Source organism: Rhea pennata, chromosome 2, assembly GCF_028389875.1.
Source record: "Rhea pennata isolate bPtePen1 chromosome 2, bPtePen1.pri, whole genome shotgun sequence".
NCBI classification, from domain to species: Eukaryota; Metazoa; Chordata; class Aves; order Rheiformes; family Rheidae; genus Rhea; species Rhea pennata.
In genome coordinates, this window is record NC_084664.1 from 76282824 (window position 1) to 76304501 (window position 21678).

The 21678-nt window shown below is 37.9% G+C and overlaps 1 protein-coding gene across 5 annotated transcripts in view; it reads right to left on the reverse strand.

The window, feature by feature from the left end:
- Positions 1-6164: 6164 nt before the first annotated feature.
- The window catches only part of SEMA5A (semaphorin 5A), a 305622-nt gene continuing 290108 nt past the window's right edge, over positions 6165-21678 (reverse strand). For 4 of the 5 annotated variants that reach the window (XM_062569790.1, XM_062569794.1, XM_062569792.1 and 1 more), the window contains exons 20-23: positions 19037-19192; positions 15003-15050; positions 12540-12751; positions 6165-11210 (exon numbers count right to left, since the gene is read on the reverse strand). In XM_062569790.1, coding sequence (XP_062425774.1) covers positions 11091-11210; positions 12540-12751; positions 15003-15050; positions 19037-19192 — 536 coding nt within the window. In that variant the 3' untranslated portion in view covers positions 6165-11090. Of the gene's footprint in view, positions 11211-12539; positions 12752-15002; positions 15051-19036; positions 19193-21678 lie in introns of those variants that run through there. The other variant, XM_062569795.1, reaches the window with a different exon arrangement.

The following is a 21678-nucleotide window of genomic DNA, read 5'->3' on the forward strand; positions in this document are numbered from 1 at the left end:
AGTGTTGAAGTTAATTCAAATTTATAGCTGATTAAAGTGGCTAACATTATTCCACTAATTCTTTGGGACGTTTTGTTTGGTGCTGAGGAACCAGCAGTTTCTTAGCACATTGACGAGGCTGACTGAAGCCTGACATCTGGAGTCATGGTTCTGAACAAACACCCTCTTCAGTGGGCAGTATCTGCTCTACACTGCTCCTGCAGCTGGAGGGAGGTTGGGCTGGTGATGGCAGTGTTCGTCACCGAGACTGTTTTGCTTACACACAAGGGCTCACCTTCCTGATGACATCTACTTTTTAATGGCAGCGTTAGGTTCATTTTGCCAGCTCTGTTGTAAACTCGTGAGACTCCTGGCTTAGCACTCATAACCGAGGAGTTTTGTTGATGCTGCTCAGCATTTTTTTTTTTCCTGCTAAAATACTAGTTCAGGAAACTAGTAAAAGAGATTTCTGGTACTCAGGGAAAACAGGTTTATTTGTGAAGCGAAAAATTGTTCTCTGTTCTTGATGTGTTCAAAGACATTAGAAAGTGTCCAAAAGAATTAGAGCATGGTTAATAGCAAAGCCACAGGAAGGGAAAAATCCAGAGGTCCATAAAAATAAACAAATAAATAAATAAAAGGGGAACAGCTACATCACGCCCAGAGTATCTCCTAAGTATAAAGCTTTGTTTCCCATCCTCACACCTAACTGAGAGATAAGCTATTTAGACAAAGAATAAGGACAAATGTTATTTCCCAGCCTATAAAAAGATCTTGTGGACCCACACCAGAGAAGCCAGTGCTCTAAGCTGCCATCTCTCAGAGTCTCCTTGGTGCAGGAATGTTTCAGGGGGCAAGTTTCATGCAGGATGTTTTAGTTTTCTTTAGTGTCACTTTTGGCTTTCATTTAAACTTTACAGAACATAGTACTGTAACAGAAAGCTGGCAGGCCAACTTGCAACCAATCTTAATGATCTTAATGATCACTAACTGCCCCTTGCAAACTTGGAGATATTTTATTCAGTGAAGAAATCAAGATATTGAACTCTGTTTGTATTGACAGGCTGAGTAACCCTTCAACAGCTTTCATTCAGAGGTAGTAACACATTCCTTAATCCAAAGACTGCCAGCACTTACTGCTCAAATACCCAGGCAACTCACACTGAGAACTTCTACACAAAAACCTGATTTTCTGTTTCGTGTTTATATCCCAGATCTCATTCAATGATCTTGTCACAGACCTCTTCTAAAAAGACAGGATGGCAGCTCACCTGATAGGGCATTTCTGCTTCTTTAACTTTTCACCTGTTTTTTTGCGGCCCTTTGAAAAATTCTTTTAATTTCTATGAAAGGAAAGCTGAACTACAGATCAAAATGATGACTACCATGTGATGGACAGGTATGGTGGATGACTGTTCCTCTCTTGATGTTTCTTTGGCCTTGTTTTTTTATCAAGCTCTGCTATGAATTTTAACCACAAGAGCTGAATAAGATTTTGGATATCTACCACATAGATTTCCATGACATACAAGGTTGTTAACATGGAGGCTTACACTCATTTTTGTTCAACTACCATGTTTTTGCTCTGAAAATGTTTCTATCCTTAAAAAAAAAAAAAAAGAAAAAGAAAAAAAAGAAAAGAAAAGAAAAGGAAAAAAAAAAGAAAGAAAAAAAAAACTCTCCTCAAAAGAAAAAAGAGCATTCTGATAACGCTGACGGTCCCTGAGTACCAGAGCCTCATAAAATCCAATGTCTTCTATTGAATGAAGGCCTCTTGTCAAGTCTACAGAAACCCAGTCATAGCTGAGCAGGGAACACACAAGTACCAGTTTTAAATTTTAAAACCAGAAACAACTTCTGAATCTGCAGCAAGGAAAGACTCACCTTTAAAATAACTATAGTAATATATGACCAACTGGAGAGCTCAAGCAGAGCTCTGAGCAGAACTCAGAAGGTTGTGCTCAGTGGCGCAGAGTCAGGTTGGAGGCCTGTGGCTAGTTGAGTTCCCCAGGGCTCAGTACTGGGTCCCATCCTGTTCCACTTATTCTTCAGTGACCTGGAGGAAGGGACAGAGTGCCTCCTCAGCAAGTTTGCTGATGGTCCCAAGCTGGGATACTTGAGGGCTGTGCTGCCATTCAGAGAGACCTGGACAGGCTGGAGAGTTGCGCAGAGAGGAACCTCCTGAGGTTCAACAAGGGCAAGTGCAGAGTCCTGCACCTAGGGAGAAATAACCCCATGCACGAGTACAGGCTGGAGGTTGACCTCCTGGAAGGCAGCTCTGCAGAGAGGGACCTGGGAGTGCTAGTGCACAACAAGTTTACTACAAGCCAGCAATATGCCCTTGTGGCCAAGAAGGTCAATGGTGTCCTGGGGTGCATTAGGAAGACTGTTGCCAGCAGGTCAAGGGAGGTGATCCTGCCCCTCTACTCAGCTCTGGGGAGGCCTCATCTGGACTGCTGCATCCAGTTCTGGGCTGCCCAGTACAAGAGAGACATGGAGCTACTGGAGAGAGTCCAGCGTAGGGTATGAAGATGATGAGAGGGCTGCAGCATCTGCCCTGTGAGGAACGGCTGTGAGAGCTGGGCCTGTTTAGCCTGGGGAAGAGATGACTGAGGGGGGATCTTATCAGTGTGTGTAAGTACCTGAAGGGAGGGTGTCAAGGGGGTGGGGAAAAACTCTTTTCAGTAGTGCCCAGCAAAAAAGACAAGAGGCAAGGGGCAAAAACTGAACCACAGGAAATTCCACCTGAATATGAGGAGGAATTTGTTCACTGTGAGAGTGATAGAGCACTGGACCAGGTTGCCCAGAGAGGCTGTGGAGTCTCCTTCTCTGGAGATATTCAAAGCCTGCCTGGATGGAATCCTTTCTAACATGCTCTAGGTGACCCTGCTTGATCGGGGTTTTGGACTAGATGATCTCCAGAAGTCCCTTCTAACCTTCAATTCTGTGATTCTGAATACAGATGGCATATGAGAGATTTATATTCAAAAACCTCTCACAACAAACCAAACTGGCTAACTTTCCTCTTTTTCTATGAAATTGCTACCAATAGAAACAAGAAGAAAATTCTCTGTTCAATCTGTGCCTTTCTGTAGCATTGCATACATTAACAGAAATGTCTTTATTACTCTAAAGTGTTATGTGCTCTAGTCTGTACCTTGGGAAAAATACTACTTTAGGGTTCTTGGGGAGTGGTGGTAATTTTAAGGGAATTAACAAGAGAACATAAAAAAACTCCAAAACAAAAATGATCTGGGGAGGTTATGGATGTTTCTATGAAATTAAGGAAACGAATAGGTCCGTATGTCCATATCTGAGGCCAAATCATAAGGTTTCATCATACTTCTATTCACCTCTGTACTGAGAGTAGATGGCCAGCATTGTTTATGTCATTTTTAACATCAAACACATTTAACATTTTATGGGATAAAGAAATCCCATAAACACACTTTTAACTGTAAGCATTGACTGCTCTCTAACAGAGGACTATATTCTGAAGTCAAGGCCCTAGACAGTAACTCAATGTCAAGCAGGAGGATTCAAAAGCAGTAAAAAAAGGCTGACTTGATTTTCTCTCCTGTACGGAATCCAAACAGCACTGCAGGACTTGGTATTCTCATGTGGATTAGTACTGTTTTCCACTAAATTTCCTACTGTTTCCCATGCAAAAGGTGACAAAAAAGAACGGCTTGGAAGGATATATGACTGAGATTTGACTCTACATATTAAGGATAAGTGTCTTGAGCTGGGGAAAGCGTTAAACAAGCACGATGGGATGAAGCTCAGGTAATGCTGAAGACTGAAGACCTGAAAAGGGGCGCATAGTACATATTACTGAAGCTGAGAGAAGAAAATAAATGGGAAAGGAATTATGAATGCTAATCAAGGCAGTAAAATAATATCAATATGAGTGATAGAGATTAGAAAAGTGGAAAAACCCCAAATGGAAATCCAACTTAAAAAAAAAAAAAAAAAAAGTACACCAAATTAGAACATTTAAACTATCCAAAATGCCACTGGAAAGGGTATAAACATAGGTTTGAAAAACATTTTGGTCACTGTGACTTAAAAAGTTACTACGAAGCTCAGCTGAACTTTCCTCACATGATGATCAGAAAAACAGTTTGCTAGATTACTTTCATCGAGTACTAAACAGGTACTTGATTTTCAGAAACAGGAACATTGGTAGATTGGCAATACTAAGCAAGTCAATGGACAATTTAAAATTAGACCTTAGGATACACATTGTGTTATGAGTCTGAATAGGAGTAAATCCAAGTAAACCTCATGTCAGTGGCAGGACTCTGCAGGTGAACTGACAGTAGTATTTGGCTGAGATCCCTGCAGTCCTGATTCTATGCTTTAGCTACTACAACGATGTTTCTTCCTAACTATGGGTATTTTTCAGGAGCTTTTCTGGCACATTTTGCTAGGGAAGCAGTTTTTGAAGGAGATAATGCTACAGGAAAATCATTCCCTGTAAAGTTCTGGACAAGGATCTTTCACCCCCTTTACTGCAATAAGCACTAGCATTTTCCTGAGAGGAAACCAAAAGTGTTTACTCTTTCTGAAAATATCTGAGCTGTATTTCAGTTACTTTTACCTTGGGTACATCACTACAGAAAACAATCTTTCTGGAGTACAGGATACTTCATAGGGCTGTGACAAGAGAAAGCACAGAGGTGTAAAAGCAATACCTTTTGCAGCTCTACTGGCTTCAACTTTTACACAAGTTGGAACCCTGAATGTCCCATTTATTTGAAATTTGGTACTTATTTCACTTTCAGTCTATTACTATATCTAATAAAAAGGAGAATTAATTAAAAACTATGGGATTAAGAATTAGCAAACACTATTGTTGAATCCTAGAACATATACTATAGTGTTAATCACCTTCCATCATATTGTTAAAAATGAAACTATTGTTGGATAAGGTTTGTGGATAAATCCTTTGAGAAAAAAAAAAAAAAAAAAGGCACAAACAACAGCTTCCTTTTGTACTCTCTGCCTCCAGCATTTCATTTTGAGAAGGCTGAAAGTTACATCGATTCCATTTTTTTCTGAAATGCTATTATGAAAATTGCATCTTTGGTCAGATGTTTCTTTCAGTTGAGGAATGGCTACACCACATTAAGAACAATTACAATAAGCCAGACTCAGTGTCAGTATAACAGTTTTCAGTCATCCTTCCTTACCAGTTTTGCACTACAAATTTTCACAGACTTTTGTACTGGTTTAAAATCACACCTTGGAATTAACTTCTCATGACGGTAAGTCCCCAGCTGGGTAACGCTGTAATCAGTTTTCCACAAACAGAATAGGCCAAGGGAGAAGAAGGCAGAAAGTGGCCAGCTTGGATCCGAGAGCCAATTGAAAACTAAAGATTTATCTGCTCCTGGTGCACTTTTTACTGTGCTTTCAATTGCATCATGTAGCAATCTCAGAGCACGTGAACTGGATTTTTTTTTTCTGAATGCACGCATGAAATCAAAAGGGCACACTCTTGACTAGTACTGGATATCCAGTCTGCGGGACTAGATTGGCACTAGTTCAAAATCCATGTGTTCAGCACCAGCTCTTTTACTTTACAGATCTGCTCCCATTGCCCTACATTACTCACCAACATAGATGTTACCAGAATACCACCTATGCTGTAGTGCTTGCTGCTGGGAAAAACATTTCATTCCCTTCAGGTTAAGCTGCTACTGGGAATGTTTCCAGTTCATTTCTCTCCTGCTTCCCACCTTTGCAGAAGACCTGTTGAAATCAGTGAGCCATGCCAGTTCAACTACTTTTTGCTTGAGTAACCAGTTGGCATGACTATTCAGGAGTTTCCAGGTTACAAGGCCTGCCCTTAACAGTTCCTAAACAGGCTGAAGTTTGTGTGAAGTTTCAATGGAGAATTTGCCAAGCCATCAGTCACACCCTTCTACATTTCTATTGCTACTGCTGGAGTTGAAATTTTTGCCAAACCTCCCAGGTTAACACATTTCCCTTTTTGTACCATCCCAATTATAAAATCTTGTTGTATGGTAACACGATGAAAAGCATTTATTCAGTTACACAGAACAGACTGTCTAAAGACCATTTGAACTTGGAGAAGAGAGAAAGAAAGAGAAAATATTCACCGATCACAGAACCCTCCTTTAATGGGGAGAATGGCTTTTAAATGAAATCAAGCAGTATCTGGTTTTATCATTCATTTATTTAGCAAAGAAAAGAATGAATTCAAATACCCCACACAATGAACACACATCTATTCCCTGATATCAAGACGCAGATTTGTTTGTGAACAATTTTAAATGAATGAGTTTTGTTACTACTGCAGTCACCTTGTACTGTGTATGGACTTAGGCAGAAGCTATTGATTTTGTGCTCAATCATATAAATACATTAAAATAAGCAACTTCTTACCTCCGTACCTTTGAACTCAGTGTGGTTATTTATGTGGTGAGTAAAATCACACTTATGCTCAAGAGCCAACCTAGATTTCACCAACCTAAATTTAGGCATCTAAATGACAGCCAAAATTAGGAGTTTATCTCTCTAGGCTCACTATATTGTCAGTGGAGAGACACAAGTCCTCTCCAGGAGGAGGGGCCATCTAATAAGGATGTTCTCCTAGACTAGACAAAACAGTAGGTCCCATCTCCACTGGACAAAGAGAGTGCTGACGGCAGCTACAATTGTAATTTGGCCAGATGCCTCAAGCGGAGTGAGAAGAACACGGACTGAAGTGTTTACAGAATTAGATCTCATACAGCAAAGCCATTATGCACACAATTAGCTTTAGGATTTTGATTATGTTATGCTCCTTTTAATAAATTTAGATTTAAGTAAATCCCACTTTTAGAGATAAAGAAGTGCACATATATATTCTACATTTATGAGGAAAAATCTTGAAACATTTGTTCTCATTAACATTTTTGTTGCACCTTGGACCTCTTGCTTTCTTTTCTGGTTTGAACAGCCGTATGGTCTCATGATCTGAGAACTCTTTTAATTTAATGTAAGTGCTTTGGCTGCTCTTGATTTGTATATTGACATAGCATTTTCCTAGCAGTTAGTGTGGAATTCTGATAAAGCTAACTAAATACACACTGTCCTCCACCCATCCAAGATTTTAATCAGTACTACTTAACAGCGTAGAAATCAAAGCCAATTAACCCCCATTCTTTCTCGCACTCTCTTATGAAAACCCTAATACTAGTCATAAATTTCTTGATTAGTTTTAGCCAAACTGCACTGCTCCAACAGCAGGTGAGTGCAACTGGCTGCAAAAGCTCCCAGCTGAAGTAACTACATGACCACAAAGGTCATCAGATTCAAATCAAAGCACAAGCTAGATCTGCAAGCACAGGAATCAATTTTCTAAGCAACTGAGCAACAGACTGCATGTATCAGACACTAAATTAAGCCCCAAAAGTGTACATAAGTGCAATCTAACTTGGATTGTACAGCGAAAGGGTACACTGCACAGGATTAGACTTTTTAGTCCTGCTTTCTCTTCACTGTATGCAGCAGAGCTACACAGAAAGGAACGCTATAGATGTATCCTGAGAATTTTGATTTCTCTAGAAAAATGTTCATGTTCAAAATAGAAACACATTTTTTAAATTAATTCCATCAGTGCAGAAGTAGTTCAGTAACATTAAATACTGGCATCAGAGGTCATACATTTATTTACCCAAAATGGATCCCTTATCCCAGGTAAAAAATATATGTCTGCTAGTATTACTTGGCATTTAAGGGTTAAGGGAGTTAATTCTCCCTTCCCACAAAGAGAACAACGCTGTAAGAACTAAATTTTGTTCTTGTACAAATCCAAGAGACCTATCGGCTTAAACAAGATTTGCACGCAAAGATTTGTACTTTGTTACATTTTGGCAAAAAAAAACCTAAGAGTTCTCATGCAGAAAACTACTTTGCCCCAAAATGCGTGTAGCCCATTTTAGAAAAAAAACACTAAATAAAATAAACTGAAACCTAATAGAAATTGCACTTTGCACTGCTCCATGTATTAGGAAAGGCTGTATCAAACCACTTGGACAGCTGTGCTGAATTTATAAGGTGAAAATACTGATAATAGTTAGCGCACATTAGGTCCCTCTAAAAATATCTAAGATACAAAAATCTAATGGCTTTAAAACCAGCTGTCTCAGAACCTAGATTGACATGGAGATCTTGGGATTAATATTTCTCATTGAAGTGATACAAAATTTTCACATTTACCCTGAAGGAATGTGAAAATCAGACCTAAAGCAATTTAGAATAGTGTAATTAAGGAAGCTAAATGAAAAAAAAAAAAAAAAAAAGAAAGAAAAAAGAAAAAAGATAACACTTATCTGACAAGTTGGCACGGTCTGTAATTGATATCATATTGGAATTAGTCAAGGAGCTGGAATGCCAGAAACACTCCTTTGGGAGATGGAAGTGTGAGCAGACTGGGCATCTGCTAAATGCACTTAAACCTACGACGAGCAGACTTAATCTATGGTATTATAATCACATATATAACATGTATCTAACATATGTACCTACCTGTGCAAGGAATGGAAAATAGATAGGTGCTCCTCAGAATTACTGAAGAGTTAAAAAAAAAGATATTTTCAGATAATTTTAAGCAAAGAAGATTGAAATAAAAAGACATAGTTTAAATACTTTAAAATACTGGACTCATAACTAATAGTCTAAGTATAAAATCCAGAAGCCCAGACTAACGTACTTAGTACAGTGGCAGAGAGGAATCGTACTTTCTGTATGTGTGTGTGTGCATGCACACCCACACACTCACGTTGTTCTTTCTTGGCAGTGACAGCAATATAGTTTTTATTTTCTTCATATTTTTTTAAACTTAGAATTTTATCTTTTGGCATGGACAGAGTGATTCAGGTATCACACTGTTTACCATTTGGAGAGCTTTTTCCTTCTCTATCCATTCCACTGAACTTCCTTGCACAGAAAATTCCCTCTTACCCAAGGGTATAGACATATCTGGTCACTTCTTCCTAGAAAAAAAAATCTAATGTACAGTAAAACAATTACACATTATAGAGAATCAGTGTTATCATACTTTTTTAAGGTGAACTGGTGTGGGGATAGGAGCTCTTTCTTTTGACACAGTTAATAACAACAGGGACAACTGTTCAGCTGGAAAAATGGGGAAGGTGCTCTCAGTTATTTTCATGGACAGCAAATGCGTGTTCACTTTACTCTGCAGCTTTTCAGAGACCACTTGCTTTGCATTTTTGTCATTTTACTACAGAAGAGAGATTGGAAGCATAGTACTGCATTCAGATCTATCCCTGCTCAGAAGTGTTACTCATTGCCAAGGTTAGATAAGTTGTTTACCTTTGCTATGTAAATTGTTGGATCCCCAAAGTGGTGCTCAGATGCCATCTCACATTATCAATGTTTCCTTGGTATTTTTTGCATTTTTTTACATAATTTAGAATATTACAATTTGTACATTTTTTTCCATCATTTGCCTATCATAGCATAACCTAATGATCACAGACTATAAAGTGGAAACATTTCCATTCTGCTTCTCCTTGCATACCTTCCTGATATTCTGTTGTGATGATCTTTGTATTGAGTATGTTCAAAAAACAAAAAGCCCAATTCTTTAATCCTTAATATTCATTTTTAATTTCTCTTCACATGTTTCTCAGAATAGCAAATGCCACTTTACTAATAAATACTCTGTAAAATCTGGCTCAAACCTCTGCCTTTTTTTTTTAATTGTACATCTGGAATTTCAGTTCCAAAAATAATAATGTCATGAATGTGGATGAAGACTGATGGAACAAAGAAAAATGGTACAAAAATGTGAAGGTCCTTTGTGTTTCCTCACTTGCCACTAGAAAAGGAATTAAAACTGATAATTTAAAACTCAACCAATATTTTAAATATTTACATCAATAAGGTCAAACAAGATAGTCACTTAAAACACCTTAACAATGTCCCCCCCCAAGGGCAGATTAGTTTGGATCAGACACATCAGTAAGATGAGACAATGATTTGCAAATGCATATGCATTTTCTGATTTTGCTTTGCTTTGTGAAAAACGTATATATGAAGTCAAAGCTGGAAAGACAAAAGCAGTTCTGTGATTATGCCTACATACCCCAGAATGCTTGAGAAAGTATACAAAATATGGTGCAATTGTATCTTTCACTGACTGGTATGACTGTGAGTGCTGCAGCAGACCAGACAGGCGGGCTCCATATGCGCACACCAAGGAGAGGAAGCCCCTGCACCACCACTGCGCGTTCAAGTCTGCAGGCTACAGTAACCCTGGCTTACCAATGACATGCAGAAACATTCCAGGGTGCCTTTCCTATCTACCCTCCTTCTGCCACCCCAATATCATCTCAAAAATTATGGTAAACAAGATGTAGGCTTCATGTCACTTGGCTCGCAACTGGAAACAACCTACCCTGAAGGTTTCCTGTTTCGTTACAAGATCGTATCACTTGGTATGTCTTAATTTTTCACACTCTTTTTCTTCACACAGCTGATTGGCTCAAAGAACTCTAGCATGAATGATTTACAGTCCAGAAAGAATAACTCCAGAGAGTGTGGAGCTGCTACCAAACATCACTGAACAACCACATTTCTTCTTAGCATTTTTTCAATACTCCGTGATCTGGTTTTGGTGGTATGAGTTTCAGGGAGTCTCCATAGAGCACTCCACTGCTAACTCATTGAAATTAAAATGTAATGCCCAAAATAAAATTAAATTTGTATTCCTGGCACAGTTTTCAGGGTTAACAGATTTTTTTTTTCTAAAAGCACTGAAATTAGTTAGCCCCTTGTTACAGAAATCTGACTGAACGCTTATGAAATGGAGTGAGGTGATGCATTCCTCAGGAGGGATTCAGAAACACCTGGGGGCTATAGCTGTGTCCTGTACTGAAGGTCAACCTGCAAAGAAAACATCAGGTTACTAACAGGTATTTGGGGGTCTTGGCAGCAATGGGACACTCATGGCTTGGATCATGCTTGAAATGTCTCTGAACTTCATCTCTGAAGCCTCAATTACATGTGCAGTCATGTAGCATAGGCCTTAAGGACTGGGGATCTACAGAAGGCCAGAATACACAAACCCATTAGTATTCATCATAATTATTGAAATCTGTAAAATAGGTATTAGAATAAGTCTTTGCAGTAAGATGCGGATTGAAGTATTTGTTTCTCTCCTCCAGAATCAGGTTGTTTTTGTTAAATGCCTGAAAAAAAAAAGAAAGAAAAGAGGATAAAGGAATGATAGACACTAAGTACTATTTCACTGAGACAATTTTTGTGGCAAATATTTGTGAATGGTAAATCAGTCAAAAATGTGTCTAGAAATACTTGCACATTTGCAAAAACTTGCATTTGTATGTTTCTACTCATAAATAATGTTACAAAAAGCAATGCTACTCAACAGAGTATTGCGATGCACTGTCCCCGAACATTACAAGTCTCTATATGCTTCTTAATCATATCTATTCAGTTCTTCCATTATTAAAATAATTCACTCATATTTTTATTAAGAACTATTTTCACTTTACTGCATTAATTTATATAGGAATATGTAGGAGAAATGTCTGAATGTTTTAAGAGCATAAATCCCATTTTGTAAAAGTTATTTAGGTATTTAGAGTAAGATTTTTAAAATATATTTTGTCCTTGCAAGGATGCAGAGAGACACTTAATGCGGTTTGAAAAAGCTTTAAGTTAGGTACGTATTCCCCCACTGATGACAAAATCTAGGCTTTTCTTACCATTTCTAATAAAATTTCCTAAAATGTCTTTAATTAGCAAGAAAAATGAAGAAAGTAAAAACTTAATTCTTTACTTAGGATTTCTGAAAAATACTCATTTCCAAAAAGCTTTGTAGCTTCATGAATAAACTGCATAATTTGAAGATACTGAGCCAAGTATTTTCAGAATGCTCAGCCTTCCTTAATTCAGTAGATCTAAAAAGCTGAGCCACTCTAAAAGGTTATAAAAAGGAAACAGTTTTTCAGGAACAGTGATCATGTAACATAGATGTCATGTCAGACTCTCTACTGCTAATTTACAGAATACTCTGGGTATGAACAGTAGCTGATAATCTGACCTTGTATATTTACCAGATAAATCTCCCATATAAAGATCAGGAAGACAAACTGCGCCCTTGACACTATACTGTTTGACCCAAAGGATTATCTTCAATATATGTCATGATGATTGTTAATGGCCCTATTTACTTTTTAAACAAGCTGCTAGGGGACACAACTATGAAAAAAAACCAACAACTAACCTTGACTGGTGGCCTAGTTTCTTTCAGGAAAGGTTGCTGCTGTATAAATTACACGAGAAATCTAATTTCCTATATAATAGGGATTGACAAAGGAAAGCATCTGTAATTCTGATACTTGAAATGAAATCTCCTTTTGTTGTTAAAAAGCAGCAAAATCTGAGTGCAAATTCTGCTGCAGAAAACTAGTAAGAAGAATTTTTTTAAAACAGCATTATAGTGTCCCACAAGACCTGTATGTTGTGCATTATAGAGCTCCCAACCGATTTCTTACCTTGATGGCTTCTACAGAATCATATTTGTCCAGTTTGTTGATATGGTTGGTTATGCTGGTATTCAGAGGAGCTGGTGATACAGGATGGATTACAGTTGCATCATGAGACTGTTGCTGGTAACGTTGGCAATAGGTGTAAACAAGCAGGGTAAGAAGGCAACCAAGTATAGAGCTACTTAATCCCACTGCAATCATGTGAAACATGTTGAACTCTGCATGATGAACAGCAGAAGACAGTCTTATTTTTAAGGAAATGGTAACAAAAGCTTCAAAAAAAAAAAAAAGTAAGGTAGTGCTTGACTTAAATAAGGATAAAGGAAATTTCATGAGTTTCTCAAAAATGCCTTAATTCCAAAGGTTTATCCCTACAGTAGCAAATGCATTTTATTTCCTTGGAGGGACATTATGAGGCTCTTAGATACCCATACATCTCTGTAAGTTTTAAGACTGAGATTTTTGAAATGTGCTTAACAAAGAACCTAAATAAGACAAATGATTTGCATTTTCTAAGTGTTTGAAAGCTCAGATAGATTTCTTTGTGCACATGATATAACCTGTTACATATATATAAATTATGTATATAACGTACATGCATGGGTTATTTTTGGTGAACACAGAATCTCCTTCTCTGCTGTTGTTCTTTCTTGTACACAGTGACTTGTGGCAGAACAAACAAAACCCTCAAGTCTTTGAATCACAAGTCTTGCTTTCTCTGAAGTATTTTCAGTATCGTTTTTATTTGATGCATACCACAGGCCCAGTGGCCTACTTCTTTTCCATCCTCTCTGCCTTGTCTCACTGCCTCGTTATCTCTGAAGTATGGCCAATTTGTTCACTTCTCCAGTCTTCAGATTTTTTTGTATGCCTAAGGGAGGAGTGTGGAAAAACTGTAGCATTTAAGGGGAAAATGGGGAGAAGACAGACTCCTCAGCAGTCTCTCTTGGGATGCTCTTAACCACAGCAGCCAGAGAGTGTAAACAATTGAGACTGCAGCAGCCTTCACCTGGGTCTTGCCTATCTATTCTTCCCTTAGAAGATACTACGGGAAATTCTCTCCACTTATGCAAGTAAAACTAAGAAAGGTCACTGCTGCATGAAATTGTAGAAGGGAATCTAAAACGCAACCATCCTATGATGTCATTGAAAGGTGAGAGGTCATATGCAGCACAGATATTAGTGCTTTAATATAGATTAGTGCTTTTAATACAAATTGAACTGCTTTGCACTGTTATTTCAAGCTGAAGCTGTGTTTTTGATGAAGAAAGAAGCATCAGTGAGGAGCTCAAGTCGGAATTTTCACACTAACATTAGTGAAAGTTCATATGTGGTTGCCTACATGAACAAATGAAGTATTTTAAATTGAAAAACTGGAGTCATCTGAAATACATCTGTTAGGCCTTTGTTAGTGAAATGTAGAAAAGGGTCCAGCATATGCCCAGTTTTGGCAAGTGACTAAAAGTCAGAACTTTTAAATGTCTACTGGGAATTTAGAAACTTAAAAGTAGGCTTAGGTGATTAGGCAGACTGCCCTAATATGCAAAATATCACTGAAATATCCTTCTATGCTTACACAAAAGTTTCCCACTGCTGTGTAACTTAGTAAAATGCTTTCAGAGTTCCACTTCAAATTAGAGTATCAAATCACATTATCCTGATAACAGGAGGATAAAGCATTGCCATGTATATCTCTTTATAACCCCTATAATTTCATTGTCCTGTATTAGGTTAAAAATACAGCTTAACTGTGCTTGGAAGAATACTAGAACTAGCCAGAGTTACCACCATGATCACATAGACTAAGATGATAGCTCAACACACAAAAATATGGTCATCTATCTTTTTTTAATTATTATTATTTTTGTTTTTTTTTCTTTTTTCCAGCAATTCAGTTTCCTGTTTTGGGATTTGTTTTGGAACAGACCTTTTTTTTTCTTTTTTCTTTTCTTTTCTTTTCTTTTTCTTTTTTTTTTTTTAACTTCAGCAGCCAGGCTGAAAATGAGCCACAGATACGCTCTGATCTATCAAATGAATTATCAGGCTGGCTTTCTGCTATCCATTTGGAGTCCCAAAGAGGTTTATGAAATTATTATCCTGCAAAAGGTGAAGTAACTTTACAGATTTTGACATGCCCATAACTAGCTTATGATAGGAATTTCCTTTTGAGGAAAAAAGGGTGACTGACATAAGGGAAAAGAAGAAAATAAAACCTACATGCTCTCATCTCAAAGGCTGGCAATGGCAGCTGGATATTTAATATGGAATCCTGCAATAAATGCATCTCTTTTAAGATGAGATCTCTCATCTCTTTTAAAATGCATCTCTAAGCAAGTGTAAATGTTGAGAATGTGGCATTTAAAATGTGGAATAAAACTAAGAGAGTGCAAAAGGTGAAACAAATGGAAACAAGGGGGAATCTATAATTCAGCATTTATTACACAGAAAGGATAGAAATTAAAAGCTTACCGCCACATCGTTTTTCTTCTATGCTACTGGATCGTGCCACTGTTATTTCTAGAAAAATAAATAAAGTGGTTATGTCATGAAGGTAAAATATTACAGACAGCTATTAATTTCATTAATAAAATAATGATTTCAAAGTTTACTGTATTGTGTTTACTGCAAGTCAGAACTAGGTAAAAAGGATCTTCACTATGTGGTGGAATTAAGAGACAGGTCCAATGACATCCTCAGGTTTCTCAGTTTCCCAATCAACAGTAGTAACATATTTTTCATTCTTGCCTCAAAACATCTCTGAAATTAAACAGATCATGTGTAAATGAAAGTATTTTTGTGGGTAATTTTTGGTAGGAAAAATATGTTGAGAAAGGATTGCGTATCTGAATGGTAAAATTAATGTAAGTTTCATTATTTTGCTCAGAGCGGAAAGAGATTCACTACTTCTAGGATTCACACACATTACTAATATGTTTTCTCAAAAGAAAACTGCCAATTTCATGGGTAATGACAGTAAACTAACAAATTGAGATTCCAGTCTGTGTCCTGGCCATTCTTACTTGGAAGTATTCTGAATAAATATTCAAAAAAAAAAAATGTTGACAACAAAGTATCCCACTTTTCTACTTTGGGACCATGCCTTCTGTGAAGGAAATTCCTGACTTGCAAATCTCTTGAATCTCTCTGAAAGGGCCAGTGATCACGTGACTATGGGTGACCTAACTGATGCAGTCTACCTGGATTTCTAAAGAGCTTCCAGGTCCCTTGCCAAAGGCTTCCAAAAAAACAAAGTAGCCCTAATACATGAAGGAAAAGTGGACGAAGGTTACCGATTCTGCAGGGATCTAGACTGTTAAATGTATTCATGAAAGAGCTAGAAAAGGAAACTAATATGGTTTAAAGTTTGCTGATGATTACAAAGTTATTAAAGGTAGTGTTGACAAGGGCATGCTGTGAAAAGCTATGGAAGGACCTCACAGAACTAGTCAATAAAATAACAAATGAAATAGAATGTACATCAGTGTAAAGTGATACATAGAGTGGAAAACAATATACATATAGAACAATGGGCTGTGAACAGATTTTTCCACAAAAATATCAGCTTAGTGTTCAAAAGCAATCAAAAAGGGAATCCAAATGCCAGGAAATACCAAGAAAGTAACAGTGAACAAAACAGGAAAATGATGCTTTATAAATCCATGGGCCATCTACACTTGAACACTGTGTGTAGTTCTGGTTTTCCCATCTCAAGAATGCCTTTAGCAGAACTAAAAAGAGTTCAGAGAAGAGCAGGAAGATGGTCACAGGTATGCAATGGTTTCTATATGAGGAAAGATAGAGTAGGCTGGGCTTTTTGGACTGAAAAAGGAACAGTTTAATGGAGTTTGATATAAAATAATGAGTGGCAGAAGAAAGTGGACAGAGGGATCCATGATAGGCTGTTTCTTCTAGTACGAAACCTAGGGGCTTTCAAAAAAAAGCTGTTAAAAACTAGGACCAAGAAAAAAAAGAAAAAAAAAAGAAGAAGAGGAGACTGGTTTTATTGAAATGAAACCCCACTGCCAAAGATGATGCAAGAAGTTGTAAGAGATGCAAGAAACATAAGCAAGCAGAGAGAACCATTTCAGGATGTTAAACAGACAAATGACACATCAGGCTTAAGCACTCTCCTGAACTGAAAGCAGCTGAAGGCCAGGAAACTGTAGGGAGTGGAAGGAAGATAGGTGGAGTGGAGGGATATGCTTGCCCAATTCCTATCCTTCTCTAGACATCATGGCTAATATTGGAAGGAGGGAACTAGGCAAGACAGACTTCTGTTCTGAACCAGTGTGGCCATTCTAATGTTCTTTTAAGAAAATTAAAAATGTTTGATAATGGAAAAGGATGATTAATGGGAAAGACTCCTGCTGTAAGAATGCGTAGAAATTAACAGTCTCAAATGTCTTTTATCAAAGCAGCTTCAAAATCTGAATCTTTATCCAGAGAGTGAAGCACCCCTTGTAGTATAATTCTAGGGTTATCAGAAGTGATAAAGGAGATCTGATGGGAAAATAGGAGAGAAGCAAGCAGTGTATTAGTAGTTCTGGCTTAAAAATTAATCTCTTCTCCAGCTTGAGTTTTCTGCTGAAGGATACTTCAGCACACTACCAGATGTGAACTGAAGTGCTATGATTTTTGCATAGCTAACATACCACAGGCTATTTCTGCTGAAGTGAATCGCAAGGTTTTACCCTTCTTCAGCTGATAAATCAATGCAAACTAATTTCAAAGTGAGGAAGTATCAGATCTGATAAAACAGTGCTATTACAAATAGTTAAGGGCTGGGAGACAGTTAATTCACAGTCCAAGCAATAAGCAGAAAAGAATGTATGCAAAGACAGTAATGTTCTACAAGGCAATGTTGACATGAATTAATTCTAGAAACACAGTAGCAGCAATGATGAGAAGGATTAATTTTTGTATTCTGCCAGAATCATTCTATATTCTAAGTTCTATCAAGAACAGAGCAAAAGCAAGCAGGAGGAGGAGAGAATGTGAGGGTGGACATGACGGTACACTAGCTGAGAAAAGAAGTGAGGTGATTTGGAAAAAGGAAAGCGAATTTGGGAGGGAAAGAACTCTGAGAACTTTTATTTAATAGGGAAGTGAAAGCAAGCTGAAAGATGCCAAGAAGAAAGATAGATTGCCCAAGGTTGACTTGTAAAGCATATGCCTTTACATTTTGTGGCATGGGTAATTTGAAAGGGAGTGGCAAACAAATCAGAAAGCCCAGAGAAGAGGTGGCTGCTGTTTATTCAATGAACATTCCTCACTTCAGATTCTGGAAATGCACACTTTCCAGAACAAGATGTAGAGCTTATATTGGATTAAGTGGCACATTTGCAGAATGTGAATATTAGCCAAGTTGCTTTGAAACCCTGAGCAAAGGAGAAAACACAATGTGAGAGTTTTTGTTTTCACACTGAATTCTTTCACAGTGGTTTTAAAGGAAAAAAAAGTATTTGTTAGATAAATTACTTCTTTAAAGTCTAGGTATCATCCATAAAATCACTGTTTATATTTGATTTCTTTGTAATATTGCACTGTATTGTACAACATTGTCATTGAGAAAAAGATTACTGCACTGAGTAAACGTAACTTATATCAAATGATACTTGAAAATGCCAGTTCTTCTGTCTGTGAATAGACTGCAGTCTTTTTTTTAAGTACTCTGATGGAAAGATGATTGCTAACAGAAATGCAATGTGTCTACTTATACTGTGTGGATGTTTTGTGGATTTCAGTGACTGCTGTAATTCAAAAAAGACCAGAGACATGAGTTTCAACAAATGCTGTGGCATAATGCATGACAGCGGTGTCCATCAGGCATCTAGCAGTCATGTGGGAGGTATGAACTTGAGATACAGCTGACAGTATTTAACTTTCTTTTCTTTTTCCTGTCTAACATGCTCTAAGTGACCCTGCTTGAGCAGGGGGTTGGACTAGATCTCCAGAGGTCCCTTCCAACCTCAACCATTCTGTGACTCCATGACTCTGTGACTCTTCTAAGCAGCTATTAATCTAAGGGACTCCATGAAGTGATTTCTATAACTACCACAGTAGTCATTTTTGCATACACAGGTCACAAAAAGTAGAAGAATGTTTCTGTCATAACCCCTGAATGTCAAATAATAATAATAATAATAATAATAAAATAAGTAAAAAACAAATGAGTTCTTCTAGCTGTCTATTGTCAGCCCTGCACCCTTTCATTAAGTAAAATGAAAGGGACCTGTAGAATGCTGTTATGCTGAATAAAGAAACTCCCAAGTGGCAACAAGTAGGACAGCTCCACAGCACTCAGTGGAATTAGACAGATTTTCATGAAAAGACTGGATCCAGCAACATACGCTCTGAAGAGCAGACCAGCAAAAAGGTTGAGAAAAGGCAAATTCTATTTAAATTCTTGACTCTCTGCACTGTATAATATGAGAAAATATGAGGCCTCGTTCCTGAAATTTTGTGAGATTTCACTTACTGTTTATGGAGGACCTTGCTCTCACCTGGTACAAAGTTAGAACCAAAAGCACAGGCTCGGGTCTCCGTGGTGTTCCCAGAACACTGGCTGCCCACGGGAAATAAAATAATGCACTGTCGAATACGGAACTGAGATCCGGACGAGTCACACTCGGACCACTCAGACCAATCTGACCAGCTGTCTGCAACAGATAGGAAGAGAGAGAGACACACGCACAGTGGATTTAACTGCTTCCAGTACCCAGAATGAGAATGAAACTTTATACCTTTCTAAATTACGACAGATGGCCTAGTCCCTGGCTTCTCCAAACCAACAAAGGACAGTTCTGCTCACTGTGATAAAGAAAAGCCAGTTTTGACAAGCTGGCAGAAGTCTCAAAAATGTAGAGTGCAATGGTAAATTTGTCACAGAAGTGTATACAGCTTTAGCTTCTGCTACTGTGTTTGTGGGTGAAAGTGAGTAGCCTAAGGGATTTGGCTGTGACACCAAGGGTGTGACTAAAAGAGTGATTGCCTTGTCCTTAATTTCACCATAGGCCTTTAGGCTGGCAATGACAGTTGCTTTTATTTATGTTCCTGACAAGTAGCAGTAAGAGCTACAGAAATATGTATTCCCAGTCTAAGAGAGGATGTTTGTTCAACTACAAAAATGTAGCATCTTGCAGACACATTTTTCTTCCTTTTTGGTTCATTAACAACTTCTATTATTTCTTTAGATTTCTTCCTCTGATCATGCAGTTTTGGTTAAGATATTTTTATTTCATATCAGAAGATCTGATTCACATGAGATGCTGTGAGCTTACTGAGATCAGCTTTCTTACAATTCAAGAGCAAGTCTTGCCTTCACAGAAGTCTTGTGAGCTTGGCATGTATAGTAGAAGACAGAGCTCAGTGAAACTGTTTCTTTTTTCCACTGCCTTTCCTACTGAAATATGTTTTATCACTTTGGTTTGAATTAAGTTGTCCCAATATACGAAACTGAGTTTGCTTCTACTTCTGAATTTTATGTTGTCATTACAACAAATTCACAAATGTCATTTGGCCTTAAAATATATATACATATATATATATGACTAATTTGTTTACTAGTTAGATTGAAGAACACTGACATTTATGAATAATTTTAAAGTGCACAAAACTTTTGTGCACTTTTTGTGAACTGGATAATGTACCAGGAAAGTCTTCTACTGTTTGGATCTTTCAATACATCGCATAGATCTAGCATACATGGTTTGTAGGTACACATTTCCTTACAGGAAAGGTCAAAGCTCTCAGTTATCTAAAACTGATAAATTGCAATAGGAATATTACAGATGGCTGTTTTGAAAAATGTCAAGCAATAGGTGCTTTCTGTGGCATGTTAGCCATTGACTTACTAATTAATATCATAGCAAAAAATAAAGAATAAATAAATGGATGGAGGAGACTGAAAGAACTTTGGAACAGAAAGTCTCAAGCAGTGGTCCAAGGACCATTTCAAGACAATAGGAGAGTGATGGGTAGAGACATTCACAATCAGTCCTACCAGTCTCTTTCAATCCATGGTTCGGGTGTTTGCTGTCACTTGTACAGTTGTTCATTCCATTCAAGTTTAAAGAAACACTGCCACAGTAGAAAACCTGGTGCAAACTTTCATCTGTGGCAGAGAACATGCTGAAGCAGAAGTCAGTACTCTTGCCCAGTCTGAGCCTATTTATGGTATACACTGCAGCTGCTAAAATGCTTGTGACCATCCTAAATGCACCTGCCTTCTGTCAAGACATGTTAAGCATGGGGTAATGTAATATACACTATGTGCACTGGGCCCTCTCCCTAGTGCACCACATTGTGTCTCCCTCTCATGCTGGAATCCTATGTGCACAGCACAGTCAGTGGGTCTGGCAGCTGATCAGCTCCATCTGGCATACGAATCACAGAAGCAGACCGAGATGACATCGCTGCAGGTGTGAGATGGGTGGACATCCCTACTATGGTGGAGCTCAGAGAGTCACATAGAGAGAGACAGGACACCTAAGACTGCAGGTGTGACATTTCAAACTGCCCTTTGTGGAATCACTACCCATGCCACTATGGAGAGGTCAACCTCACATCTTTTGTATACACTTAAATAGATTCAATTATCCTGTCTCATCCCTTTGATTTCTTTCTCTTTGAAGTATCCAAGGCCCTCTTGCACATCAAGCAGATATCTCACACTACTTTCTGCTTTTCACCTTGTCAAGGCTCCTCTCAACTTGCTACTGAGTTTTCTACAAGGAGCACATGAGGACAGAAGAGAGAGGGAGGACTGGAAAGATGTTTAATCTAGGACTACCTTTCATCTTTAACATTGCAAGGTTTACTCAGATGTCTTCTGCCTTCAGCATTTTGCCTAACGTTTGAAGCCAGTAAGTCGAGCAGTTCCTTTGGGTGAAGAAGGCACCTCAAAGATCAGGTTACCAGTCCATAAGATCAAATTTATTTCATGTAGAACTACAGCAAAATTTCTAAAAGCTCAATTGCTTTATACTTTATTTGCATGTGTGAATTAGTAGTTCAAGGAGAGAATATATTTCCCCTCAGCAGTAATTATTAAAAAAATAAAATATTGCTTTATTCAGTACATTATAGGCACTGTTGCAGCAGATTATACATAATGATAAGCAGTCTATAAACCACTAGTGATCAA